The 27,848-nt window shown below is 61.5% G+C and overlaps 4 protein-coding genes across 4 annotated transcripts; 3 read left to right on the top strand and 1 right to left on the bottom strand.

Annotated features, from left to right (window-relative positions):
• Positions 1 to 524: 524 nt before the first annotated feature.
• TNPO2 (transportin 2) lies at positions 525 to 18,078 on the top strand. Its single transcript, XM_030970765.1, has 24 exons — positions 525 to 722; positions 1,645 to 1,808; positions 2,514 to 2,589; positions 2,711 to 2,860; positions 3,636 to 3,742; positions 3,821 to 3,954; positions 4,492 to 4,573; positions 5,092 to 5,214; positions 5,302 to 5,420; positions 6,116 to 6,176; positions 8,084 to 8,249; positions 8,940 to 9,092; positions 9,771 to 9,996; positions 10,815 to 10,986; positions 11,448 to 11,534; positions 11,630 to 11,737; positions 11,831 to 11,989; positions 12,073 to 12,160; positions 12,234 to 12,332; positions 12,440 to 12,535; positions 13,543 to 13,618; positions 14,526 to 14,625; positions 17,044 to 17,166; positions 17,942 to 18,078. The coding sequence occupies exons 2-23, from the start codon at positions 1,710 to 1,712 to the stop codon at positions 17,149 to 17,151; spliced, it is 2,589 nt and encodes an 862-aa protein (XP_030826625.1). The 5' UTR covers positions 525 to 722; positions 1,645 to 1,709; the 3' UTR covers positions 17,152 to 17,166; positions 17,942 to 18,078.
• Positions 18,079 to 18,534: 456 nt separating this feature from the next.
• On the top strand, positions 18,535 to 24,672 carry DHPS (deoxyhypusine synthase). The gene is given in 21 exon segments (XM_030970764.1): positions 18,535 to 18,804; positions 18,857 to 19,115; positions 19,381 to 19,520; positions 20,210 to 20,232; positions 20,234 to 20,339; positions 20,426 to 20,538; positions 20,614 to 20,705; positions 20,782 to 20,930; positions 21,025 to 21,138; positions 21,229 to 21,318; positions 21,410 to 21,475; positions 21,574 to 21,643; positions 21,703 to 22,295; positions 22,385 to 22,546; positions 23,036 to 23,157; positions 23,251 to 23,347; positions 23,511 to 23,597; positions 23,673 to 23,778; positions 23,856 to 23,959; positions 24,051 to 24,176; positions 24,253 to 24,672. Coding segments are annotated over 21 exon segments (2,991 nt in total). The 3' UTR covers positions 24,355 to 24,672.
• Positions 24,669 to 26,621, bottom strand: WDR83 (WD repeat domain 83). The gene is made up of 9 exons (XM_030970777.1): positions 26,488 to 26,621; positions 26,056 to 26,176; positions 25,865 to 25,970; positions 25,705 to 25,753; positions 25,471 to 25,597; positions 25,323 to 25,390; positions 25,139 to 25,247; positions 24,946 to 25,060; positions 24,669 to 24,875 (listed from the first exon to the last, which is right to left on the bottom strand). The coding sequence occupies exons 1-9, from the start codon at positions 26,588 to 26,590 to the stop codon at positions 24,723 to 24,725; spliced, it is 951 nt and encodes a 316-aa protein (XP_030826637.1). The 5' UTR covers positions 26,591 to 26,621; the 3' UTR covers positions 24,669 to 24,722.
• A 38-nt stretch (positions 26,622 to 26,659) lies between these two features.
• Positions 26,660 to 27,516, top strand: WDR83OS (WD repeat domain 83 opposite strand). The gene is made up of 4 exons (XM_030970774.1): positions 26,660 to 26,727; positions 26,848 to 26,953; positions 27,198 to 27,295; positions 27,380 to 27,516. Exons 1-4 carry the CDS (start codon positions 26,693 to 26,695, stop codon positions 27,444 to 27,446), a joined length of 306 nt encoding a protein of 101 aa, XP_030826634.1. The 5' UTR covers positions 26,660 to 26,692; the 3' UTR covers positions 27,447 to 27,516.
• Positions 27,517 to 27,848: the final 332 nt, after the last annotated feature.

Genomic DNA, 27,848 nt, shown 5'->3' with positions numbered 1-27,848 from the left:
AGCGCTGCCCCCCGCCTCCCCCAGCCGCGTTTTGGGGGAATTTTGGGGGGGTTTGGGGGGGGCGGCGCGGAATTAAAGAGCTCTGAGGTTTCGGAGGTGCTGAGGAAATTTTTTTGGGGGGGTTTTGGGGAGGGGGAGCCCCCCAAGGTGCCCCCCCCGTTGTCACCTCTGTCCCCCCAGGGTCAAGGCTTTCTTTGGCCTCCCAGTTGTCCCAGTATGGGGGGTTTACTGGTTCGGGGGGTTCAGATCAATAAAGTTTGGGGGGACAACTGTGCTCTGAGCCCCCCAGTTCCCCCAGGACCGCCCTGAACCCCCCCAGTTCCCCCTCTCCACTTGGTCCCACCCCGCCGAGGGAGGGTTTGTTGTCCCCCCCCACCGTTGCCCCGCAATGGTTTCGCCTGCGCGCGGTGCACGCTGGGATTTGTAGTCCCCGCCGCCTCCCGAGGACTCAGCGCATGCGCGCTGCAGCTCCCTCCCCTTCCTGCCGGCGCTGCTCCTCCTTTTCCCCCGGAGGCCCCGCCCCCTTGCGCACGTGACGCGGCCGCGCGGGGCGGACGGTGGCCGGCGGGGGTCACGGGGGGCAGCGGCGAAACCCCCCCGGCCGCGCTCCGACCCCCCCCGGAACACCGGGACCCCCCCCCCCAAAAACACCGGGAACCCCATTCCCCCATTCCCCACCCCCCAAAACCACACGGGGACCTCCCCCGGAACTCAGCGGGCAGGTACCGGCAGCGCGGGGGGCGGCGGGAGCGGCGCGCGGGGCCTGAGGCGGGGGGGGGGGGCGCTGAGGGGAGAATGGGGGGGAAATTGGGGAGGGGTCCGGGGGGGGTTTGGGGGTCTCGGGAGGGGGTGGAACGGAGGGATCGGGGCACGGGGGTGGTTGGGGAGTGGGGGGGGGGCGTTGTGAGAGGGTTTGGGGGGGCGGGTCGGGGTTTGGTGGGGGGTCTGAGGGGATTTATGGGGGTCTGAGGGGTTTGAGGGGGTTTTAGGGGGGTCTGAGGGGTTTGAGGGGTCTGAGGGGGGGCTTGGGGCGCTCTGAGGTGTTCGGGGGGGTCTGGGGGCGGCCGGGGGTTCAAACCGGGGGGTGCTGGAGGTCGGGGGGTGATGAGGGGGGGGTTTATCGTGGGGAGGGGTCGCGGGGGCGGTCCCGGAGCGTCCCCTCCCCCCCCCGTCCCGGTTCTCCCGCCATTCCCGGGCCCGGCCCCACGTGCGCCGCTCCCGCCCCGCCCCCGCTCCTCCGATGGGGGGCACCGAATGGTCCGGACCTCCCCCCGACCCTTCCTCACATTTATCGACCCCAGGACCCCCCCCCGACCCTTCCTCACATTTATCGACCCCAGGACCCCCGCGCCCCTTTCCCCCCATTTATTAATTTCCCCCCCATTTACCCATTCTAGGACCCCCCCCCACGCCCCTTCCCCTCCCATTTCCTGACCTCCCCCTCACTCTCTCCCCCCATTTATTAATTCCCACCCCATTTATTGACCCCAAGACCCCCGTCATTTCCTGACCCCCCCCCACACCCCTTCTCCCCTATTTATTGATCCCTCCCCCCACTTATTAACCCCTCTGCTCCATTTATCGACCCCCCATTTATCCCCCCAGGACCCCCCCAGCCCCACTCCCCCCTTTTTCTCTCCGCAGCCCCCGGGACCGGAGCCCCCTCAGACCCCCGGGACCCCCCCCGGGCCCCCCCACGCCCCCGGGCCATGGACTGGCAGCCGGACGAGCAGGGCCTGCAGCAGGTGCTGCAGCTGCTCAAGGACTCGCAGTCGCCCAACACGGCCACGCAGAGGGTGGTGCAGGACGTATCCTGCCCCGGGGGGCACCGGGGGGCACGGGGGTGGGGCTGGGGGCATCGGGAGGGGGGTGGGGGCATCGGGAGGGGGGTGGGGCCACGGGGATGGGGCTGGGGGCATCGGGAGGGGGGGTGGGAGTATTGGGAATGGGGCTGGGGGCACTGGGAATGGGGGTGGGGGGGTCCCGGGGGGCACCGAGAATGGGGGGGTGGGAGCACTAGGAGGGACCCTCATGGGGCTGGGGGCAATAGGGATCACCAGGAATGGGGCTGGGGGGCACTGGGAGAGGGGTGGGACCCCCAGGATGTGATTGGGACCCCCAGGATGGGGTTGGGACCACCTGGAATGGGGTTGGGACCCCCAAGATGTGATTGGGACCCCCAGGATGGGGCTGGGACCCCCAGGATGTGATTGGGACCCCCAGGATGGGGTTGGGACCCCCAGGATGGGGCTGGGACCCCCAGGATGTGATTGGGACCCCCAGGATGGGGCTGGGACCCCCAGGATGTGATTGGGACCCCCAAGATGGGGTTGGGACCCCCAAGATGGGGTTGGGACCCCCAGGATGGGGTTGGGACCCTCCGAACGGGGGTTCAGACTTTGGGTCTTTGTCTTGCGGGGAAAAACGTGGGGTGGGTGATGTGGGGTTGGGGTCCCCGGGGGTCCCTGGGGGTCCCTTCGTGTCCCCGTCCCTCCTTGACCCCCCCTGTGCAGAAGCTGAAGCAGCTGAACCAATTCCCCGACTTCAACAATTACCTGATCTTCGTGCTCACGCGCCTCAAATCCGAAGGTGGGGGGGCCGGGGGGGCACAGGTGACCCCGGGGGCACAGGTGACCGGGGGCACAGGTGACCCCGGGGGGGCACAGGTGACCCCGGGGGGGCTCACGGACCCCGCTTTGTGCCCCCCCAGACGAGCCCACGCGCTCCCTGAGCGGGCTGATCCTCAAGAACAACGTCAAGGCGCATTTCCAGAGCTTCCCGCCGCCCGTGGCCGAGTTCATCAAGCAGGAGTGCCTGAACCACCTGGGCGACGCCTCCTCGCTGATCCGCGCCACCATTGGTGAGGGGGCACACCTGGGCACACCTGGGCACACCTGGGACACACCTGGGCACACCTGGGACACACCTGGGCACACCTGGGACACACCTGGGCACACCTGGGCACACCTGGGTACCTGTGGGGCACACCTGGGACACATCTGGGACACACGTGGGACACACTTGGGACACTCCTGGGCACACCTGGGCACACCTGGGACACATCTGGGCACACCTGAGCACACCTGGGCACACCTGGGACACACCTGAGCACACCTGGGCACACCTGGGACACTCCTGGGCACACCTGGGTACACCTGGGACACACCTGGGCACACCTGGGCACACCTGGGTACCTGTGAGGCACACCTGGGCACACCTGGGTATCTTTCGGACCCAAAATCCTGACCCCAAACGTCCCTGGGTAACACCTGGGTGAAGCCTCCTCGCTGATCCGGGCCACCATTGGTGAGGGGACACACCTGGGCACACCTGGGTACCTGTGGGGCACACCTGGGCACACCTGGGACACACCTGGGCACCTGGAGCACCCCCTCAGAACCCCCAAAACCCCTTCAAAACCCCCTCAAACCCTCCCGTTCCCAGCTCAGCCCGCACACCTGTCCCCAGGTATCCTGATCACCACCATCGCCTCCAAGGGCGAGCTGCAGATGGGACCCCAAAACTCCCCCCAAAACCTCCTCCAACCTCCCCAAAACCCCTTCAAATCCCCCAAAATCCTCCCAAACCACCCCAAAACCCCCCTGTTCCCAGCTCACCTGCGCACCTGTCCCCAGGTATCCTGATCACCACCATCGCCTCCAAGGGCGAGTTGCAGATGTGGCCGGAGCTGCTGCCCCAGCTGTGCAACCTGCTCAACTCCGAGGACTACAACACCTGCGAGGTGCACCTGGGGGGGGCAGCTGGGCGTGCCCGGGGGGGGCGTGGCCGCCGCTGACCCCGCCCTCACCTGTGCTCCCAGGGGGCTTTCGGGGCGCTGCAGAAAATCTGCGAGGATTCCTCGGAGCTGCTGGACAGCGACGCCCTGAACCGGCCCCTCAACGTCATGATCCCCAAATTCCTGCAGTTCTTCAAGCACTGCAGCCCCAAAATCAGGTGGGTGGGACAGGTGGGCACACACCTGTGCCCCTTATCTGGGAGAGGTGCTTCTGTGGTGTCCCCAAAAAATCCTGGTTTGCAAAAATGTTCTGGTTCCCAAATTCTGAGCCCCGAATTCCTGCAGTTCTTCAAGCACTGCAGCCCCAAAATCAGGTGAGCGCACACCTGTGCTCCTTTACCTGGGGGAGGTGTTTGTCTGGTGGCCTCAAAAAATCCGGGTTTGTGAAAGCGTTCTAATCCCCAAATTCCCAATTCTGACCCGAAATTTCCTGCAGTTCTTCAAGCACTGCAGCCCCAAAATCAGGTGGGTGGGACAGGTGGGCACACACCTGTGCTCCTTACCTGGTGGAGGGTGGGGATATGGGGGTGTTTCCCTGCTCTGGTGTCCCCTAAAAATTTTGCATTTCCAAAAATGTTCTGACCCCAGGTGAGTTTTAGGGAGTTCAGGTGGGTTTTAGGGGATGCAGGTGTCTCTAGAGGTGCCCAGGTGGGTTTCTGGGGGTGCCCAGGTGACCCCTGTTTCCCCCCCCCCAGGTCCCACGCCATCGCCTGTGTGAACCAGTTCATCATGGACCGGGCGCAGGCGCTGATGGAGAACATCGACACCTTCATCGAGGTGGGGGCACACCTGGGGGGGCACCTGGGGGGGCACCTGGGCCTGTCCCCAACCCCTGGGGGGCTCTGGGGGGTCCCCAGGGGTCTCACCTGTCCCCTCCCCAGCACCTGGGGGTCCTTGGGGGTCCCTGGGGATGGTTCTGGGTGTTCCTGGGGGTCTCACCTGTGCCTGTCCCCAGCACCTGGAGATCATTGGGGATCACTGGGTGTCCCTGGGGGTCTCACCTGTCCCCTCCCCAGCACCTGGGGGTCCTTGGGTGTCCCCGGGGGTCTCACCTGTCCCCCTCCCCAGCACCTGGGGATCATTGAGTGTTCCTGGGGGTCTCACCTGTGCCTGTCCCCAGCACCTGGGGGTCCCTGGGGATCACTGGGTGTCCCCGGGGGTCTCACCTGTCCCCCTCCCCAGCACCTGGGGGTCCTTGGGTGTTCCTGGGGGTCTCACCTGTGCCTGTCCCCAGCACCTGGGGGTCCCTGGGGATCACTGGGTGTCCCCGGGGGTCTCACCTGTCCCCTCCCCAGCACCTGTTTGCGCTGGCGGTGGACGAGGACCCCGAGGTGCGCAAGAACGTGTGCCGGGCGCTGGTGATGCTGCTGGAGGTGCGCAACGACCGCCTGATCCCGCACATGTACAGCATCATCCAGGTGAGGCTCCGGGGCTCACCTGCGCCCGGCTGAGGGGTTCGGGGGGGGTCACCTGTGCCAGGTGAGCTCACCTGTGTCCCCCCCCAGTACATGCTGCAGAGGACGCAGGACAGTGACGAGAACGTGGCGCTGGAGGCCTGCGAGTTCTGGCTGACGCTGGCCGAGCAGCCCATCTGCAAGGACGTGCTGACGGCGCACCTGGTGCAGTGAGTGACCCAAAATCCCCCAAATCCACCCCAAAATATACCCCAAATCCATCCTGAAATCCATCCTGAGCTGACGGCGCACCTGGTGCAGTGAGTGACCCGAAATCCCCCAAATCCACCCCAAAATATATCCCAAATCCACCCTGAAATCCATCCTCAGCTGACGGCGCACCTGGTGCAGTGAGTGACCCGAAATACCCCAAATCCACCCCAAAATATATCCCAAATCCACCCTGAAATCCATCCTCAGCTGACGGCGCACCTGGTGCAGTGAGTGACCCGAAATACCCCAAATCTACCCCAAAATATACCCCAAATCCACCCTGAGCTGATGGCACACGTGGTGCAGTGAGTGACCCTAAATACCCCAAATCCACCCCAAAATATATCCCAAATCCACCCCAAAACCCACAGCGTACCTGGTGCAGTGAGTGACCCTAAATACCCCAAATCTACCCCAAAATCCACCCCAAATCCCCCCCAAAACCCACAGCGCACCTGGTGCAGTGAGAGAACCGAAATCCACCCCAAATCTACCCCAAAATATATCCCAAATCCACCCCAAAACCCACAGCACACCTGGTGTAGTGAGTGACCCAAAATACCCCAAATCTACCCCAAAACCCACAGCGCACCTGGTGCAGTGAGTGACCCCAAAATCCCCCAAACTGACCCCAAATCCGCTCCTTGTCCAGGCTGATCCCGATCCTGGTGCACGGGATGAGGTACTCGGAGATCGACATCATCCTGCTCAAGGTGGGCACTGGTGGGGCTGTACTGGTGTGACTGGGAGCTGTACTGGGGCTGTACTGGTGTGACTGGGGCTGTACTGGGGGTACTGGTGTGACTGGGGCTGTACTGGTGTGACTGGGGCTGTACTGGGGTGTACTGGTGTGACTGGGGCTGTACTGGTGTGACTGGGGCTGTACTGGGGCTGTACTGGTGTGACTGGGGCTGTACTGGTGTGACTGGGAGCTGTACTGGTGTGACTGGGAGCACTGGGGCTGTACTGGTGTGACTGGGGCTGTACTGGTGTGACTGGGTGTACTGGGGCTGTACTGGTGTGACTGGGGCTGTACTGGTGTGACTGGGGCTGTGCTGGGGCTACTGGGGGTCTGTACTGGGGCTGTACTGGTGTGACTGGGAGCTGTACTGGGTTTGTACTGGTGTGACTGGGGCTGTACTGGTGTGACTGGGGCTGTACTGGGGCTGTACTGGTGTGACTGGGGCTGTACTGGTGTGACTGGGGCTGTACTGGGTTTGTACTGGTGTGACTGGGGCTGTACTGGTGTGACTGGGGCTGTACTGGGGCTGTACTGGTGTGATTGGGAGCTGTACTGGTGTGACTGGGGCTGTACTGGTGTGACTGGGGCTGTACTGGGGCTGTACTGGTGTGACTGGGGCTGTACTGGGGCTGTACTGGTGTGACTGGGGCGGCTGTACTGGGGCTGTATTGGTGTGATTGGGAGCACTGGGGCTGTGCTGGGGCTGTACTGGTGTGACTGGGGCTGTACTGGGGGGCTGTACTGGTGTGACTGGGGCTGTACTGGTGTGACTGGGGCTGTACTGGGGCTGTATTGGTGTGATTGGGAGCGGTGGGGCTGTACTGGTGTGACTGGGGGCTGTACTGGGGGGTGCATGGTGTTGACTGGTGACGGGGCTGTACGGGGGCTGTACTGGTGTGACTGGGGCTGTACTGGTGTGACTGGGAGCACTGGGGCTGTGCTGGGGCTGTACTGGTGTGACTGGGGCTGTACTGGGGGGCTGTACTGGGGTGTACTGGGGCTGTACTGGTGTGACTGGGGCTGTACTGGGGCTGTACTGGTGTGACTGGGAGCACTGGTGGGGCTGTACTGGTGTGACTGGGGCTGTACTGGGGGGCTGCACTGGTGTGACTGGGAGCGCTGGAGATGATGACAGCCTCACGCTGACCCCCCTGATGGTCACTTGTGTTCGTACTGTCTGATCCGCGGCGGGGGCTTTGTTGTGATGACATCATGTCGCGATACAGCGGTGCTGTGTCGCGATAGTACGATGCTATGTCGCAATGCGCCAGTGCTACGTTGCAATATGACAGTGCTGTGTCGCGATGCTATGATGTCATGTCGCGATACAGCGGTGCCGTGTCACGATACACCGGTGCCATGTCGTGATACACCAGTGCTATGTTGCGATACAGCGGTGCCGTGTCACGATACACCGGTGCCATGTCGTGATACACCAGTGCCATGTTGCGATACAGCGGTGCCATGTCACGATACTACGATGTCATGTCGCGATACGGCGGTGCCGCGTCGCAATGCAGCAGTGCCGTGTCACGATACTATGATGTCATGTCGCGATACAGCAGTGCCATGTTGTGATACAGCGGTGCCACGTCACGATACTGCGATGTCATGTCGCAATATGACAGTGCCATGTCACGATGCTATGATGTCATGTCGCGATACACCGGCGCCACGTCGCGATACATCGGTGCCATGTCACGCTACTATGTCGTGTCGCGATACACCAGTGCCATGTCACGATACTATGATGTCATGTCGCGATACATCGGTGCCATGTCGCGATACACCGGCGCCATGTCGCGATACTATGATGTCGTGTCGCGATACACCGGTGCCATGTCATGATACACCGGTGCCATGTCACAACATCCGCAGGGCGACGTGGAGGAGGACGAGGCGGTGCCCGACAGCGAGCAGGACATCAAGCCGCGCTTCCACAAGTCGCGCACGGTGACGCTGGCGCACGAGGAGCAGCGCGGCGACGGGGACGGCGACGGGGACGACGAGGACGACGACGACACGCTGAGCGACTGGAACCTCAGTAGGGACGGGGATGGGGGTTTGGGGTGGATCTGGGGGGTTTGGGGTGAATCTGGGGGGTTTGGGGTGGATCTGGGGGGTTTGGGGTGGATCTGGGGGGTTTGGGTCGCTGTGGCTTTTGGGGTCGCTGTGGCTTTTGGGGTCACTGTGGGTTTTGGGGTCGCTGTGGGTTTTGGGATATCTCTGATGATTTTAGGGCGGCCCCAGGGGTTGGGATATTCCTGCAAGTTTTGGGGTCCCTATAGGTTTTGTGGTCCCCGTGGATTTTGGGATATCCCTGCAGGTTTTGGGATTTTTATGGGTTTGGGGATGTGCCTGTAGGGTTTTGGGGTCCCTGTGGGTTCTGGGGTCTCTTCAGGTTCTGGAGTCCCTGAGGGTTTTGGGTTCTGGGCTGCCCCCGTGGGTTCTGGGGATGTCTTGGTGGGTTTGGGGATGTCCCAGTGGGTTTTGGGGTTGCCCCTGTTGGGGTGCCCCGGTGGGTTTGGGGATGCCCCTGTGGGTTTGGGGATGCCCCGGTGGGTTTTGGGGTTGCCCCGTATTTTGGGGTTGCCCCGGTGGGTTTCGGGATGCCCCTGTGGGTTTGGGGATGCCCCGGTGGGTTTTGGGGTTGCCCCCTATGTTGGGGTGCCCCGTGGGTTCGGGGTGCCCCGGTGGGTTTTGGGGGCGCCCCCGTTAACCCCTCGGTGCCCAGGGAAGTGCTCGGCGGCGGCGCTGGACGTGCTGGCCAACGTGTTCCGGGAGGAGCTGCTGCCGCACCTGCTGCCCCTGCTCAAGGAGCTGCTCTTCCACCTCGAGTGGGTGGTCAAGGAGTCGGGCATCCTGGTGCTGGGGGCCATCGCTGAAGGTGGGCACCCCAAAACAGCCTGGGGTACCCCAAACACACCCTGGGGCACCCCAAAACACACCACAGTGCTGGGGGACCCCAAACTGAGCCCCAAACCCATCCTGCTGGGGCATCCGCAAACACAGCCTGGGGTACCCCGAAAACACCCTGGGGTACCCCAAACACAGCCTGGGGGACCCCAAAAACACCCTGGGGCACCCCAAAAACACCCTGGGGGCACCCCAAACACAGCCGGGGTACCCCGAAAACACCCTGGGGTACCCCAAACACAGCCTGGGGGCACCTCAAACACAGCCTGGGGTACCCCAAAAACACCCTGGGGGCACCCCACACACTGCGTGCAGGGCATGGTGCCCTACCTGCCCGAGCTCATCCCACACCTGATCCCACACCTGATCCCACACCTGATCCCGCACCTGTCCCACACCTGTCCCACACCTGTCCCACACCTGTCCCACACCTGTCCCACATTTCAGGCGCATGCGTGTGGTGCGCTGCCAGCTCATCCGCCTCACACCTGTCCCACACCTGATCCCACACCTGTCCCACACCTGTCCCACACCTGATCCCGCACCTGTCCCACACCTGTCCCACATCCCACAGGCCCGGGGGGGGGGGGTGTCCTACAGCTCATCCGCACCTGATCCACACCTGTCCCACACCTGTCCCACCCCACAGGCTGCATGCAGGGCATGGTGCCGTACCTGCCCGAGCTCATCCCGCACCTGATCCGCTGCCTGGCTGACCGCAAGGCCCTGGTGCGCTCCATCGCCTGCTGGACCCTGAGCCGCTACGCGCACTGGGTGGTGGCGCAGCCCCCCGAGCTCTACCTGAAACCCCTCATGACCGAGCTGCTGCAGCGCATCCTGGACGGCAACAAACGCGTGCAGGAGGCCGCCTGCAGGTGGGGACAGGGACGGGGACAGGTGGCACAGGGGGGGACAAGTGGGACAGGGACAGGTGGGGGGACAGGACAGGGGACAGGTGGAATGGGGTGGGTTGGGATGGGATGAGTGGGACAGACAGGGGGGACAGGTGGGACTGGGGGGCACAGGTGGAATGGGATGGGATGGGGGACAGGTGGGACAGGGACAGGTGGGATGGGAGGGACGGGTGGGATGGGATGGGATGGGATGGGTGGAATGGGTGGGACAGGCAGGGGGGACAGGTGGGACAGGTGGAATGGGGTGGAATGGGTGGAATGGGTGGGACAGAGAGAGGGGAGACAGAGACAGGTAGGACAGGGACAGGTGGGATGGGATGGGACAGGTGGGATGGGATGGGATGGGATGGGATGGGATGGGACAGACAGCGGGGACAGGGACAGGTGGGACTGGGGGGCACAGATGGAATGGGAGGGATAGGACAGGTGAGATGGGGACAGCGCAGTGGGACAGGACAGGTGGCACTGGGGGGGACAGGTGGGACTGGGACAGGTAAGATGGGGGCTCTGGGATGGGACAGGTGACACAGGTGACACTGGGGACACTGCAGGGGGTGGGACTGGGGACACTGGGATGGGACAGGTGACACAGGTGACACTGGGGAGCCCCGCCGGGGGTGATGACAGCACTGCCCCGATCCCAGTGAGGACGTTCTGTGTTCGTACTGCCTGACCCGGCGGGGCCCCCGCGCTGCTCCGGGGGCGCTCTGAGCTTTTGGGGGATTCTGTGAGGTTTTGGGGCGTCCCTGAGGCGTCTTTGGGGTGTCCCTGGCCCGCAGCGCTTTCGCCACGCTGGAGGAGGAGGCGTGCACGGAGCTGGTGCCGTACCTGAGCTTCATCCTGGACACGCTCGTGTTCGCCTTCGGCAAGTACCAGCACAAGAACCTGCTCATCCTCTACGACGCCATCGGCACGCTGGCCGACTCCGTGGGCCACCACCTCAACCAGCCGGTGCGTCCCCGTGTCCCCAAACCCCCTGACACCCCTTGGTGTCCCCAAATTTCCCCCCCGGTGCCCCCCAATGTCCCCAGACCCTGCTGCGTCCCTGCCCGGTGATGACCACAGACATTCGAATCCCGAATTCCCCCTGTGGATCTCTGTGCTCTGAGGGCCTCGGGGGCATGGCAGGTGGCACCTGCTGGCTGTCCCCAACCCCCCTGGGGTGTCCCCAACCCCCCCGGGGTGTCCCCAACCCCCCCAGGGTGTCTCCAACCTCTCTGGGGCGTCCCCAACCCCTTTGGGGTGTCCCCAATCCCTGCTTGCTGTCCCAAATCCTTGCTGCGTGTTCTCAACCGCTGCTGGCTGTCCCCAACCCCTCCTGCTGTCCCCAACCCCCCCGGGGTGTCCCCAACCCCCCCGGGGTGTCCCCAACCCCTGTGGGATGTCCCACCCCAGTGTCCCCCTGTCCCCAGGAGTACATCCAGAAGCTGATGCCGCCGCTGATCCAGAAGTGGAACGAGCTCAAGGACGAGGACAAGGATCTGTTCCCCCTGCTGGAGGTGGGGCAGGGCCGGCCCCGGGGGGGCAGGGGGGGGGGGTGGCCGTCCCTGAACTGTCCCCAGCATGTCCCCAGCGTGTCCCCTGCTGTCCCCAGTGCCTGTCCTCGGTGGCCACGGCCCTGCAGAGCGGCTTCCTGCCCTACTGCGAGCCCGTCTACCAGCGCTGCGTCACCCTGGTGCAGAAAACGCTGGCCCAGGCCATGGTGAGCGCCCTCCCCACGCCCTGGGGGGGTCGGGGGGGTGACGGTGACAGTGACAACGGTGACAGTGACAACGCCGCCGTGCCCCCCCCCCAGATGTACAACCAGCACCCCGAGCAGTACGAGGCCCCCGACAAGGATTTCATGATCGTGGCGCTGGACCTGCTCAGCGGGCTGGCCGAGGGGCTGGGCGGGCACGTGGAGCAGCTGGTGGCTCGCTCCAACATCATGACCCTGCTCTTCCAGTGCATGCAGGTGAGCGGGGGGGGGACACCCCTGAACCCCCAAAGCGCGGGGGAGCCCCCCCAGCTCAGCTGCGCCCTCCCCACCCGCGCCAGGACACGATGCCCGAGGTGCGGCAGAGCTCCTTCGCCCTCCTGGGTGACCTCACCAAGGCTTGCTTCGTGCACGTCAAGCCCTGCATCGGTGAGTCCCGGGCTTCCCCGGGGCTGGGGACGCCCCCAAATTCACCTGGGCTCACCTGTGCCCCCCTCCCCAGCCGAGTTCATGCCCATCCTGGGCACCAACCTGAACCCCGAGTTCATCTCCGTGTGCAACAACGCCACCTGGGCCATCGGCGAGATCTGCATGCAGATGGGTGAGAGCCCCCCGAGCCCCCCCCGGGCACCCCCAAACCCCCCCGGGGCACCCCCAAACCCCCCGGGCACCCCCAAACCCCCCTGAGCCCCCGTTTGTCCCCCCCAGGCTCGGAGATGCAGCCCTACGTGCCCATGGTGCTGCAGAACCTGGTGGAGATCATCAACCGCCCCAACACCCCCAAAACGCTGCTGGAGAACACCGGTGAGCCAGGGGGACCCCAAAACCTGGGGGGGACCCAAAATCCTGCTGGGGACAGGGCTGGGGGACCCCAAAACTGATGGGGAAAGCCCAAAACTGATGGGGAAAGCCCAAAACTGATGGGGAAAGCCCAAAATCCTGCTGGGGACAGGGCTGGGGGACCCCAAAACCCTGCTAGGGGGACCCCAAAACTGATGGAGACCCCAAAACTGATGGGGAAACCCCAAAACTGATGGGGACAGGGATGGGGGACCCCAAAACTGATGGGGACCCCCAAAAAGCCCAAAAACCTGCTGATGAGACACAGGGGGACCCCAATTGTAATTTTTACTACGTGCTCCAAAATGACGAGTGCATAAGTACGTGGGTATTATAAAAATAGATTTATGGCATTAATATTATAAATATGTATTTATGTATATTGTATACAATATAATTAATACAATAATATATCTACTATATACAATAATAGGTATATTATAAATACAATAATAGATATTCTATAAATACAAGTGTATAAAATGATACAGAATTAAATAAATATATGAATAGATTACTATAAATACAAAGACATGAAATATATGTTATAAATATAGGAATGAAATAAATACATAGATTACTATAAATACAAATATGTAAAATATATAAATTATAAATATACAAATGAAATAAATAAATATATAGGTTACTATAAATGCAAATACATGAAATATATAAGTTATAAATATATAAATGAAATAAATAAATATATAAATAGATTACTGTAAATACAAATACATGAAATATATGTTATAAATATACAAATGAAATAAATAAATATATAAATAGATTACTATAAATACAAATACGTAGAGTATAGAAATTATAAATATGCAAATGACATAAATACATAAACATAACGAATATATACGGATGTAAATATTAAGGATATATCCATAAATGTATAAAACATCAATAAATGGATAAAAATAAATCAATATAAATGTGTAAACTGCCCCTTTCCCCCGCAGCCATCACCATCGGCCGCCTGGGTTTCGTGTGTCCCCAGGAGGTGGCACCGATGCTGCAGCAATTCATCCGGCCCTGGTGAGCCCAAAATTCCCCTTTTTCACCCCAAAAATCCCCCCTTTATTCCCCCCAAAAATCCCCTTTTTTCACCCCAAAATTCCCCTTTATTCCCCCCAAAAATCCCCTTTTCTCACCTCAAAATTCCCTTGATCCCCCCAAAGCTGCATCTCCCCAAAATTCCCCTTTTTCACCCCATTTTTCCCTCCAAATCGCAGTTTTTGCCCCAAATCCCCATTCTTCCCCCCCGAAAACCCCTGGTTTTCACTCCCAAACCCCCTTTTTGCCCCAAATCCCCGTTTTTCAGCCCAAATCCTCGTTTTTCCCCCAGGTGCACCTTCTCAAAATCCCCATTTTTCCCCCCAAAATCCTCATTTCCCCCCCATACTCCCGTTTTTGCCCAAAATCTCCATTTTCCCCCCAAAATCCTCAATTTCCCCCCAAACTCCCCTTTTTTGCCCTAAATCTGCATTTCCCCCCCCCAAAAATCCCCATTTCTCACCCCAAACTCCCCCTTTTTACCCAAAATCTCCATTTTTCCCCCCAAAATTCCCATTTCTCACCCCAAACTCTCCTTTTTTGCCCAAAATATCCATTTTTCCCCCCAAAATTCCCATTTCTCACCCCAAACTCTCCTTTTTTGCCCAAAATATCCATTTTTCCCCCCAAAATTCCCATTTCTCACCCCAAACTCCCCCTTTTTACCCAAAATCCCTATTTCCCCTGGTTTTGCCCAAAATCCCCGTTTCTAACCCCAAAACCCCCATTCCCCCCCTCGCCCCAAACCCCCATTTCCCACCCCAAAATCCCCGTTTCTCACCCCCCAAAATCCCCGTTTCTCACCCCGTTTTTCACCCCCCAAAATCCCCGTTTCTCACCCCGTTTCTGTTTTTTCCCAAAATCCCGATTTTTCGCCCCAAAATCCCAGGTGCACGTCGCTGCGGAACATCCGCGACAACGAGGAGAAGGACTCGGCTTTCCGGGGCATCTGCGTCATGATCGGGGTCAACCCCGGCGGGGTCGTGCAGGTCCGGGGGGGTCCCGAAATTTGGGGAGGGGGTCCCCAAAACCTGGGGGGAGGGGTCCCCAAAATCCAGAGGAGGCAGGGGGTCCCGAAATTTGGGGAGGGGTCAAAGATCAGGGGGGCCAAAATCAGCGAGTGCCAAAAATGGTCCCAAAAATGGGGCAGGGGGCCAAAAATTCCAAAAATTTGGGGTGGGGTCAAAACTTGGGGGAGGGGCCAAAATGGGGGTGGGGACAAAAATGGGGGAGGGGCAAAAATGGGGGAGGGGTTAAAAATGGGGGTGGGGTCAAAAATTAGGGGGAGGGGCCAAATGGGGGTGGGGTCAGAAATTAGGGGGAGGGGCCAAAAATGGGGGTGGAGTCAAAAATAGTGGGGGGGGTCAAAATGGGGGTGGGGTCAAAAATTGGGGGGTTTCAAAATGGGGGCGGGGTCAAAAATAGTGGGGAGGGGGCAAAAATGGGGGCAGGGTCAAAAATTAGGGGAGGGGCCAAGAATGGGGGCGGGGCTAAAAATTGGGGGGAGGGGACTCAAAATTGGTAGGGGTCCAAAATCAAGAGAGGACCCCAAAAGTGAAGGGGGATCCCCAAAATATTGGGGGGGGGGGGGAAAATCCAAAATGTTGGGGGGGATCCAAAATGTTGGGGGGTGGGCCCGAGGGGGCAATGTGGGGTGAGAAGAGCTGGATTTGGGGTCACCCTGGGGGTCCCAGGCCCTACAAGGGGGGCATTTTGGGGAGGGGTCTTTCCTTCTCCAGCTGACCTTGGGGGTCCCTGCTTCCCCCACCCCCATTTTTGATGGGTTTTCCCCCCAATTTTTAGGGGTTTTCCCCCCATTTTTTAGGGGTTTTTCCCCCATTTTTTAGGGGTTTTCCCCCATTTTTTAGGGGTTTTTTTCCCCCATTTTTGATGGGTTTTCCCCCCATTTTTTAGGGGTTTTTCCCCCCATTTTTTTGGGGTTTTCTCCCCCCATTTTTTAGGGGTTTTTCCCCCATTTTTTGGGGGTTTTTCCCCCATTTTTTAGGGGGTTTTCCCCCATTTTTTAGGCGTTTTTCCCCCCATTTTTTAGGGTTTTTTCTTTTTCCCCATTTTGGATGATTTTCCCCATTTTTGATGGGTGGCCCCCATTTTTGGGGGTTTTTCCCCTTTTTTTGGGCTTTTCCCCAGTTTTTTAGCGGGGTTGTTCCCCATTTCCATTTCATTGCCATTTCATTGCCATTTCATTTCTATTTTGTTTCTATTTCATTTCTATTTCATTTCTATTTAATTTCTATGTAATTCCTATTTAATTTCTATTCAATTTCTATGTAATTTTTATTTAATTTCTATTTTATTTCTATTTCATTTCTATTTCATTTCTATGTCATTTCTATTTCGTTTCTATTTAATTTCCATTTAATTTCTATATATTTCTATTTGATTTCTATGTAATTTGTATTTGATTTCTATGTAATTTCTATTTAATTTCTATTTAATTTCTATTTAGTTTTCATTTAATTTCTATTTAATTTCTATTTTTATTTTATTTCTATTCAATTTCTATTTCATTTCTATGTTATTTCTATTTAATTTCCATTTAATTTCTATTTAATTTCCATTTAATTCCTATTTAATTTCTATGTAATTCCTATTTAATTCCCATTTAATTCCTATTTAATTTCCATTTAATTTCTATTTTATTTCTATTTAATTCCCATTTAATTCCTATTTAATTCCTATTTAATTTCTCTGTAATTTCTATTTAATTCCTATTTAATTTCTATTTCATTTCTATGTAATTTCTATTCAAATTCTATTCAACTTCTATTTCATTTCTATTTCATTTCTATGTCATTTTTATTTCATTTCTATTTAATTTCCATTTAATTTCCATTTAATTTCCATTTAATTTCTACATAATTCCTATTTAATTTCCATTTAATTTCTATTTAATTTCTATTTAATTCCTATTTAATTCCTATTTAATTTCTCTGTAATTCCTATTTAATTCCCATTTCATTCCTATTTAATTTCCATTTAATTTCTATTTAATTTGTATTTAATTCCTATTTAATTTCTCTGTAATTCCTATTTAATTCGTATTTAATTCCTATGTAATTCCTATTTTATTTCTATTTAATTTCTATTTAATTCCTATTTAATTTCTATTTAATTCCTATGTAATTCTTATTTAATTTCTATTTAATTCCTATTTAATTTCTCTGTAATTCCTATTTAATTTGTATTTAATTTCTCTGTAATTCCTATTTAATTCGTATTTAATTTCTATTTAATTCTTATTTAATTCCTATTTAATTTCTCTGTAATTCCTATTTAATTCCTATGTAATTCCTATTTAATTTCTCTGTAATTCCTATATAATTTCTATTTCATTCCCGTTATTTGGGGAGGGGTCTCTGCCCTGACCTGCCCCTCTCTCCCCGCAGATCCTGCACGGCTTCAAGGCGCAGGTGGGCGAGGGGAATTGGGCGCATTTCTCGGAGCAGTTCCCGCCGCTGCTCAAGGAGCGCCTGGCGGCGTTCTACGGGCTCTGAGAGCACCTGGCGCAGGTGAGCGGGCTGGCAGCACCCAAAACACCGAAAAAACCAAAAAAAAAACCAAAAAAATCACCAAAAAAAACCCAAAAAAAAACCCCCAAAAAAACCCAAAAAAACTCAAAAAAACCCCACCAAAAAACCAAAAAAAACCCAAAAAAACCCAGAAAAACCAAAAAAAAACCACCAAAAAACTCAAAAAAACAAACAAAAAAAAATCACCAAAAAAACCCCAAAAAACCAAAAAAAACCCCCAAAACCCCCCCCAAAAAATCACCAAAAAACCCCACAAAAAAACCCAAAAAAAACCACCAAAAAAAGCCCCAAAAAAAACCCCCAAAAAGCCCCCAAAACCTAAAAAATGAAAATCCTCCCTAAAAAAAACCAAAACCAAAAAAACCCCAAAAAACCCCCGAAAAAACCCCGAAAAAAACCCCCGAAAAAAACCCCCAAATAAACCCAACTAAACCCAAAAACCTCCAAAAACAAAGAAAAAAACCCCCAAAAATCCCCAAAAAGCAAACCACCGAAAAAACCCCAAAACATCCCAAAAAATAACCCCCAAACCCTCCCCGATAAAACCCTCCCAAAAACCCCAAAAAAAAACCCCATAAAACCTCCCCAAAAAACCCCAAATCCCCCCAAAAACCCCAAATCCCCCCCAAAATCCCCAAAAAACCCCCAAAAACCCAAAATCCCCAAAAAAACCCCAAATCCCCCCAAAAAATCCCCAAAAAAACCCCAAATCCCCCAAATCCCCAAAGTCTCCACCTCTCTCCCCTCCCCCCAGGTCGGCGCTCACCGGGACGGACCCGGAGCGGCCCCGCGGTGCCCCCGGGGGGGGGAGGGGGTCCCGGTACCGGGGGGGGGGGAGGGGTCCCCAAGAGGAGTTTGACTTTTGACCCCCGAAGGAATTGGATGGGGGAGGGGCGGGGTGGGGGAGGGGCGGGGCCGGGGGGGGGAGGGGCCGTTCCCGTGTGTGTCCCCTCCCCCCCCCGCCCCTCCCCCCGCGCGAGCCCCGGGCGGGGGTGGGGGAGGGGCCGAGCCGCAGCCGTTGTGCTTCGTCGTGAGCGGGGCGGTGCCGCGTCCCGCGTGTCCGGTTCGTTTCCCCGTGCCCGTTTCCGTTCGTTTTTTTGGTTTTTTTTTTTTTACCGTTTCCGAGGGCGGGGATCGGGGTGGGGAGGGGAGGGTGTGGCGGGGGAGGGGGAGGGCAGGACCCGCTGGTGTCGCGCCGGGCGGCACAAAGAAAAGGCCGTTGTGCACCGTGCGCGCTGTGTCCGTGTCGTTTGTTACCGGGGACGGGGGGGGCGAGAACCGGGGAGGGCTCGGGAGGCTCCGTGGGCGCCGCCATTACTGCAAGCGGTTCACTTCCGGCGCCGCCCGATGACGTCACGGGGTACTCGCATCGCCATTGGCTGGTTCGTGCGGCGCGCCGGAAGTGGCTCCCGCCGTGGCCGTAGCGACCGGGACGCGGCGGGGCCGGACCCGGTACCGGGGCAGGGGAGGTGGGTGGGGAGGGGGCGGCGCTGGGGCGGCTCCCGGTACCGCGGCGAGCCGGATGAGGAACCCCCGGTAGCACCGGGGATTGGCGGCGCGGCCGGTTCCGGTTTGAGCGGATCCCGGCGGGGTGGGGCAGCACCGGTGGCTGTCCCGGTACCGGGAACGGGGAGCAGCGCTCGCCGCTGACCGCCCGCCCCCTCCGCAGCCATGGACGGGCCCCCCGCGCCCGCCGCCCCCGCTGCTCCCGCGGAGCCCCCGGGGCCGGCGGCGGGCGCGGGGGGCCCGGGGGCTCCTGGCGCTGCCCCCGGAGCTGCTGCTGCGGATCTGCGGCTTCCTGCGGGCCCGGGACGTGCGGCGGGTGCTGCCCCGCGTGTGCCGCGCGCTGCGGGACCTGGCCCGGGACGCGGTGCTCTGGCGGCTCCGCCTGCAGCGCCGCGCCCGCCGCCCGCTGCCCGTGCTGCCAGGTGGGTCTGGGGGCCCCCGTGCCCCCCAGCCCTTCATCTGGGGTCTCCCCACTGTGGTTTTGGGGGTCCCCTTGACGCCCCCCACCGCCATTCCCCCCCCAGACTCCAAAAGGTTTCTCAGGGATCAACCCCCGAGGGCTCCCCCAGCATTTTGGGGACCCCCTGACCCCCCAAACCCACCTTGGCTTGGACTCTGCCCTCTGCGGGGGTCCCTGCCATGGGGTCCGGGATCTCCCCGATAATTTTGGGCCCCGCCCCCCCCCAGAGGACGGGTTTGATTGGGCGGCCGCGTGCGAGGACCTGGAGGAGCACCTGGAGCGCTGGGGGGCCGGGGGGGCCCCCATGGAGCATTTCTCCCTGGACGAGGGGCACTTCGCCTCCGTGGACTCCGTGCTGCTGCTGCAGGTGGGACCCCCGAAAATGGGGGGGGAAACGGCCAAAAAATGGTGGGGAAATGGCACAAAAATGGGGGGGGAAAAACACCTCCAAAAATGGGGGGAAAGGCCAAAAAATGGTGGGGGGAAACGCCCCCAAAAATGGAAATATGGGAGGAAACGACCCGAAGTGGTGGAGAAAGTGCCCCCCAAAAATGGGGGGAAATTTGGGGCGAAAATGGGAGGAAACAGCCCAAAAATGGGGGGGAAATGGCCCAAAAAATGAGGGAAAGGACCAAAAAATGAGGGGGGGAACTGCCCCCAAAAATGGGGGGAAATGGCCCCAAAATGGGGGGGAGAAACGCCCTCAAAAATGGGGGGGAACGGCCAAAAAATGGGAGGGAAATGGAGGGAGGGAAACGCCCCAAAAAATGGAAAAATGGGAGGGAAGGACCCAAAATGGTGGAGAAAATGCCCCCAAAAATTGGGGGCAAAATGCCCCCAAAATTGGGGGGAAACGGCCCCAAAATGGGGGGGAAATGACTCAAAAATGGGGGGCAGGAAACGCCCTCAAAAATGGGGGGGAACGGCCAAGAAATGGGGGGAAACATCCCAAAAACGGGGTGCAAATGGGGGGATAACTCCCCAAAAACGAGGGGGGGGGATCTCCTCGGGGCGGGGGGGTCTCCCCAGCTCAGCCGTGCCCCCTCCCCGTTTCAGGGCGGCTCCCTGTGCGTCTCGGGGGCGCGACCGCAACGTGAACCTGTGGGACCTGCGGGAGCTGGGCCGGGGCCCCCCCGGGAAGGTTCTGGTCAAAGCTCTGGGCTCGGGGCGCAGCGGAACCCACAAGGTGGGCACGGACCGACCCCACCCCCCCAAATAAACCCCTTGAGGGGGGGGTTCGGGGTCTGGCAGCCTCTCTGTCCCCCCAAGCAGGGCTGGGTGTGGTGCTTGGCTGCGAGGGACGCCCGGGTCTGCTCCGGCTCCTGGGACAGCACCGTGAAGCTCTGGGACCTGGCGGCCGAGGGGCAGCAGTTCGGGGAGATCCGGTACGGCCCGGGGGGGGCTTTGGGGGGTCCCCTAAACCCCCCTGAGCCCGCCCTGAACCCCCTCCCCTCCCGCAGAGAGAAGGCGGCCGTGCTGTGCCTCTCGTACCGCGCCGACGTCCTCGTCACCGGCACCTACGACAAGACGGTGACCGTGTACGACCCGCGAGGTACCCGGGGAGGGGTTTTGGGCAGGGGCGGGGGGTCTGGGGGATCCCCGTGACCCCTCCCACGCCCCCTCCCCAGCCGGGCAGGCCCAGGTGAGCAGCTACAAGCCCCACGCCAGCGCGGTGCTGTCGCTGGCGGCCGACGAGCGGCTGATCGTGTCGGGCAGCGAGGACCGGACGCTCGTGGTGTTCGATCGCCGCGCCGGCTCCGTGCGCCAGCGCCTGCAGGTGGGCGCTGTGCCCCGATCCCCGCGCTCAGAGCGTCCCTGTCCCCTCCACGGTGACATCCAGGCTGCCTCTTCATCCTCCTCCTCCTCCCCAGCTGGACAATTACCTGCTGTCCATGTCCTACCGGGGCTCGCAGCTCTGGGCTGGCGACAACCAGGGCCGGGTGTATTTGTTCGGCAGCGGCGGCGGCAGCTTCCAGCCCGCCCGGGTAGGGGATTCTGGGGGTTCTGGGGGGGTCCCGAGGGGCAGGACCCCCCCCCCGGGGCTCACCAGGGGTTTCTGTCGCCCTTCCCTGCAGTATTTCGACGTGGGGCACCGGCTGCAGATCACGGGGCTCTGGCACTCGCTGGGCTCGCTCTACACCACGTCCACGGACAGGACGCTGCGGGTGGGGGTCCCCGCGGGGCTGGGCTGGGTGGGGGGGTCCTGGGGGGGTCCCGGGGAGTTCCTGCGGACCCCCAGCTCCTCCTCTCCCGCAGATCCACGTGCCCACGGATCCCCCCCGCACCATCTGCTCCTGGACGCACGACGATGTCCTCAACGGGGTGAGGAGCCGTCCCCAGCCCTTGCACGCGCGTGTGCACACGCAGCCCCCCCCCGGGATGCTCCCCCAGCCCCCCTGGCGCTGCTCTGCCTCCCCCAGATCAGCGTGGATGGCGACGTGGTGGCCGCGGCCTCGGGGGGACTCTCGGTCGAGGTGTGGAGGCTCCGGACCTGACACCGGCAAAGGGGGGGGGCAGGGGGGGCTCCGACCGCGCCCCGCGGGGTCCCCCCTGCGCCCCCCGCTCCGGCAGGGCCGGGCCCGCATCCGGGACCTGGGTGGGGCTGGAAGCTGCCGCCTGTTCGTGGATATTAAAGGATTGGACTGGAACGGAGCTTGTGTGCCCCCGAGGGTTTGGGGCGAATTTGGGCGGGTTTGGGGCGCTGCGACCATTTCGGGGCTCCCTCGGTGCAACGGCGCCTTTTCGCGTCCTCGAGTTTCTTGTCCCTCCACGGCCGCCGTCCCGCCAAGATGGCGGCGCGCGGCTGTACGGAAAAGGCGGGCGGGAGGGCCGAGCAAGATGGCGGCGCGCAGCCGTACGGAAAAGGCGGGAGACGCGCGCAGCCGTACGGCGCGGGGGGCGTGGCCCAAGATGGCGGCGCCCTGAGCGGCCCGGCCGAGCCATGGCGGCGCCGGGAGAGGCGCCGGGAGAGGCGCTCCGGGCCGTGCTGCGGCCCAGCGGGGCCCTCCCGGCCGAGGCCCTCCCGGTGCGCGGTTACGACTTCTCGGGCGGCGCGGACCACGCGGCGCTGCTGCGCTCCTTCCGCACCACCGGCTTCCAGGCCACGAGCTTCGCGCAGGCCGTGGCGGAGATCGAGCGGATGGTGCGGCCCCGGTGTGGCGGGCGGGGTTGGGGTCACACCGGGAGGGTGAGGAGGGGTCCCGGCCCGGTGTGACCGCTCCCTCCCCGCAGATCGCGGCCAAGCTGGAGCCGCTGAGCGCGGAGCAGCGGGAGCGAGCGGCCATGGCCGGGCCGCGGGCGGCCTCGGGCTGCACCATCTTCCTGGGCTTCACCTCCAACCTCGTCAGCTCCGGCGTCAGGGAGAGCATCCGATACCTCGTGCAGAACGGCATGGTGACAGCCTGGGGACAGGGGGACAGCCTGGGGACATGGGGACAGCCTGGGGACAGCCTGGGGACAGGGGGACAGCCTGGGGACAGGGGGACAGCCTGGGGACAGCCTGGGGACATGGGGACAGCCTGGGGACAGGGGGACAGCCTGGGGACAGCCTGGGGACAACCTGGGGACATGGGGACAGCCTGGGGACAGGGGGACAGCCTGGGGACATGGGGACAGGGGGACAGCCTGGGGACAGGGGGACAGGGAGAGCATCCTCTCGTGCAGCAGGGAATGGTGACAGCGTGGGGACAGCCTGGGGACAGGGGCAGGGGACAGCGAGGGGACACCTCAGAATGGCACAAGGATGAGTGGGGATGGTGACAATGGCGTGGGGACATCAGGCAGTGACCCTGCCCTGCTGGCCCTGGGTGTCCCTGTGAGGTTCTGGGGGGTCAGGGGGTCACACCTGGGGGTCCCTGAGCTGCTGACCCCCCCCTCGGACAGGTGGACGTGCTGGTGACCACGGCCGGGGGGGTCGAGGAGGACCTGATCAAGTGCCTGGCCCCCACCTACATCGGGGACTTCCACCTGCGGGGCCGGGACCTGCGGGAGAACGGCATCAACAGGTCCGGGGGGGGGTGCTGGGGGGCTTGGGGACACCGTGGGGACACCTTGGGGACACCTCAGCGTCACCTGGGGGTCGCTTTGGGGTCCCTCAGGATCGGGAACCTGCTGGTGCCCAACGATAATTACTGCAAGTTCGAGGACTGGCTGATGCCCATCCTGGACAGGATGGTGGACGAGCAGGACACGCAGGTGAGAGGGGGACCCCAACCCGGGACCCCCAGTGCTGGAGGGGGCCTTAGGGGGTCCCTGGACACTCGGGGTGGGGTTTGGGGGTCCCTGGAGCCCTGGGGTTTGGGGGTCCCTGCACCCCTGACTCCCCCTGGCCGGGTTCCTGAGCTGGGTTTCCCCGCAGGGCGTGCGGTGGACGCCGTCCCGGATGATCGCCCGGCTGGGCAAGGAGATCAACAACCCCGAGTCCATCTGTTACTGGGCCCAGAAGGTACTGGGGGCACTGCTGGGGGGCACTGGGGGGGTGTCACCGCAGCTGTCACCGTGTGTCCCCCCCTCCCCACAGAACAACATCCCGGTGCTGAGCCCCGCGCTCACCGACGGCTCCCTGGGGGACATGATCTTCTTCCACTCCTACAAACGCCCGGGGCTCGTGCTGGACATCGTGGACGGTGAGTGTCCATCCCCCCGGGGTGCCCCCAAAGATCTGGGGTGCCCTGAGGGCGCCCTGACCCCCCTGTGCCCGCAGACCTGCGCCTCATCAACACCCAGGCCATCTTCGCCCACAAGACCGGCATGATCATCCTGGGCGGGGGCCTGGTCAAGCACCACATCGCCAACGCCAACCTCATGGTGAGGGGGTGCCCGTGCTGGGGAGGGGGCTTGGGGACCCCCCGAGGTGAGGAGGGGCCGGGGGGCTCACCCCGCTGTGTGCCCCGGGCAGAGGAACGGCGCCGATTTCTCCGTCTACGTCAACACGGCGCAGGAGTTCGACGGCTCCGACTCGGGCGCGCGGCCGGACGAGGCCGTGTCCTGGGGCAAGATCCGCGTGGACGCCACCCCCGTCAAGGTGGGGGGGTCCTGGGGGGGGATTTGGGGAGCCCCAAGGTCGGGGTTTCCCCCCTGACCCTGCTGCTCTGGGCCAGGTTTACGCCGACGCCTCGCTCGTGTTCCCGCTGCTCGTGGCCGAGACGTTCGCCCGGAGCGCCGACGCCTTCGGGGGGCCTGCGGGGACCCCCGAGGCGTGAGGGACCCCCAGGAGGGACCCCCAGAGGGACCCCCGAGGCCTGGGGGACCCCCAGAGGGACCCCCGAGGTCTGGGGCACCCTCAAGGCCTGGGGAGCCCCCAGGTTTGAGCCCTGAGGGACCCCCAAGGGACCCCCCAGCTTTGGGTGTGCTGAGCCCCCCGACCCCCTCAGGAAGGTGGGGGACAGTGGGGTGAGTCCCCCTGGGGGGGACAGGGGGGATCCCCCCCCAGACCTGCACCCCCTGTCCGTGTGTTCCTCTGTCCCCCTCCCCTCCATGGCTGTGTTTATTTATTCGAGCTCCCAATAAAGCACGGCAGGGTCTCCATGGGGGTTTATTCCTCGTGTCACCGGGCTCCCCCCGGTGCCCCTCAGGTGTCGGGGTCCCCCTCGGGCTGGAAGGTGTCCTCGCGCCACAGCGTCACCTGGCCCTGCGTGGCCACCAGCAGGCAGGGCAGGCCGGGGTGGAAGGCCAGGGACTGCACCACGCCCTGGCCCACGGGCAGCCTGAGCGCCAGAGAACCCTGCGGGGACACCGGGGGGGTCAGGGGGGTCGGCAGTGTCCCCAAAGCCCCCCTGGGGACCCTCGCTCACCTCCAGCAGGTCCCAGAAGTAGACGTGGCCGTCCTCGGAGGCGCAGCCCACGTGCGTGTCCAGCTCGTTGAGGACGCAGTCCAGCCTGTACGTGGTGCTGCGGTGCCCCGTGTACCTGGGCAGGGATGGGGGCTCAGGGGGGGTTCCCCAAAGCCCCCGGGGGGTGCAGGGACTCTTTGGGGGGGTCCCATACTCGCCCAGCAGCTCGCCGGTGTCCTTGTCCAGCAGCCTCAATGTGGAGTCCAGGCTGGCGGCCAGCACGCACTGCCCGTCCTTGCTGAAGCACACGCTGGTGATGGGGCCTGGGGGGCACACGGGGGGTTTGGGGGGTCCCGCCGAGCCCCCCCAAGCTTTGGGAGCCCCCCAGCCCCACTCACTGCCGATGTAGTCGGAGCAGAGCTGCCCCGTGCGGAGGTCGTAGCGCCGGACTCGCCCGTCCACGGAGCTGTGCGGAGGGATGGGGGAGGTTTAGGGGGTCCCCCCCAATTCTGGGGGTGTCCCGGTGCTGGGGGGCTCGCTGCTCACCCCGTCAGGATCTCGTGGGCTGAGAGCTTCACGCTGGAGATGCCGTCCTTGGCCTCGTCCAGCACCTGGATGGGGTCGGGGCGGCGGGAGCGGCAGTCCCAGCAGCGCACCGTGGAGTCGATGGAGCCTGGGGGAAAAAGGGGGTTCGGGGGGGAAAAAAAGGGGGGTCAGGGTGGGAAAAGGGGGTGCAGGGTGTCCCGGGGCTTGCAGGGTGCCCCGCAACCACTCCCTCACCGGACACAATGACAGTGGCTTCCTCGTTGAACTGCACGCAGTTTACCTTCTGTGGGACAAGCAAGGAAATCAGAACGTCGATCCGCACGCAGGGTCCCAAATCCCCCTCCCCAGATCCCACCCCGAGACCCCCCAGCTGCCCCCGCGGACCCCTCCTCACCCCGGCGTGTCCCCGGTACTTGCGGACCACCTGGCCCGTGCTCACGTCCCAGAGCGCCACGGCTTTGTCGGCGCCGCCGGAGCAGATCTGGCTGTTGTCGAAGGATCTGCGGGGGGATCCCGTCCCGTGAGCGCGGCTGGGGAGGGGGGGGGTCCCCGAGGTGGGGAGGGGTCCCCGAAGCCCCTCCTTACCCGGCGGCGTCCAGCACCTCGTAGCCGTGGCCCTGGTAGGTGCGCAGGGCTGTGCCCTTGTGCGGGTTCCAGAGCTTCAGCGTCTTGTCGCTGCCGCACGTCAGGCAGTAATTGCCGTCGGCTGCGGGGTGAACGGCCGTGAGCACCGGGACACCCTGCCCGGGACACCGGGGAATCCCGGGACCCCTGCCCCGGCTCCGGGGAATCCCGGGACCCCCACACCGGACACGGGGGGATCCCCGGGACCCCTGCCCCGGACACGGGGGGATCCCGGGACATCCACACAGGGACACCCTGCCCGGGACACCGGGGAATCCCGGGACCCCCACACCGGCACTCCCCGCCCGCTCCCAAACCTCCATCCCCGGCTCGTGCTCTCTCCCCCCGCCCCGTTTCCCCCCGGTATCTCCGTTCTTCCCCCCCCGGTCTCACCGTTGAAGCGGGCGGCCCGCACCGCTCCCTGCCCGCACTGCAGGCTCTGCACCCGCTGCCGGGGCAGCTCGGGCCGGGCGGGCCGCGGCCTCGGGAACGCCATGGCGGGACCGGAGCCGGCACCGGGGGCGGGACCGGAGCCGGCACCGGGGGCCGGGCTCCTTCCGGCGGCGGCGGCGGAAGAGCCGGCGGCGGCGGCGGGGCCATGGCGGACCCGCGGAGACCCGGCAAGGTGGCCAGGTGGGACCGGCGGCCCCGGGAGAGGAGGGAGCGGCAGAACCGGGACCGGCAGAACCGGGGGGAGATCCGCGGGGGTCCCGGTGCCCCGGCCCGCCTGACGGAGCCCCCGTTTTCTGCCAGGTACAAACCCCCGGCCACCGAGACCAACCCGGCGCTGGAAGACCCGACCCCGGACTACATGAACCTGCTGGGGATGGTGTTCAGCATGTGCGGGCTCATGCTCAAGGTGGGACACCGGGGACACCGGGATGGGCACCGGGAGGGAACCGGGCGCTGTTCTGAGGGGAATTCAGGGCAGGGAGGATCAGAGAGCCCCTGAGGGGCTCGGGACCATCCCCAGGGGTCTCTGGGCTCTCCTGCCCATCCCGGGGGTCCCAGGCCCCATCGCCGCCGGGGCTCTCACGGGTTTTTCCCGGGGGTCTCACGGGTTTTTCCCGGGGCTTTCACCGGTTTTTCCCGGTGCTCCCCAGCTCAAGTGGTGCGCCTGGATCGCCGTTTACTGCTCCTTCATCAGCTTCGCCAACTCGCGCAGCTCCGAGGACACCAAGCAGATGATGAGCAGCTTCATGTGAGTGCCGGGGTGGGGGTCCCTGGGTGGGGGTCCCGGGTTGGATTTTGGGGGGTCTCTGACTGCTGTGTGTGCCCTTCGCAGGCTCTCCATCTCGGCCGTGGTCATGTCGTACCTGCAGAACCCCCAGCCCATGTCCCCGCCGTGGTGACGGGGACGGGGGGCTCCCCATGGGGGGCAATAAATGGGGGGGTCCTGGCACGGCTGTGGTTTGTTTGTACCTGAACGGGGCACCGGGGAGCCCCCCGGGAGAGGGGGAATGGGGAAGGGGAGTCCTGGGGGGCTCCAGGGGGAGTCCTGGGGGGTCTGAGGGGCTCTGAGGGGGCTTGGGTGGTCTGAGGGGCTTTGAGGGACTCTGAGGAGGCTGAGGGGGCTCTGAGGGAGTTCTGAGGGTCTTAAGGGTCTCTGAGGGGCCCCTGAGGAGCTCTGAGGGGCCTCAGAGGCTCTGAGGGGATTTGGGAGGTCTGAGGGTCTTTGAGGGAGCTCAGAGGGTCTTAGGGGACTCTGAGGGGGCTCTGAGGGGATTCGGGAGGTCTGAGGGGACTCTGAGGGA

The sequence above is a fragment of the Camarhynchus parvulus genome, unplaced genomic scaffold (genome assembly GCF_901933205.1).
Source record: "Camarhynchus parvulus unplaced genomic scaffold, STF_HiC, whole genome shotgun sequence".
In the NCBI taxonomy this organism is placed as follows: Eukaryota; Metazoa; Chordata; class Aves; order Passeriformes; family Thraupidae; genus Camarhynchus; species Camarhynchus parvulus.
This window is presented reverse-complemented; position numbering and strand designations above follow the sequence as displayed.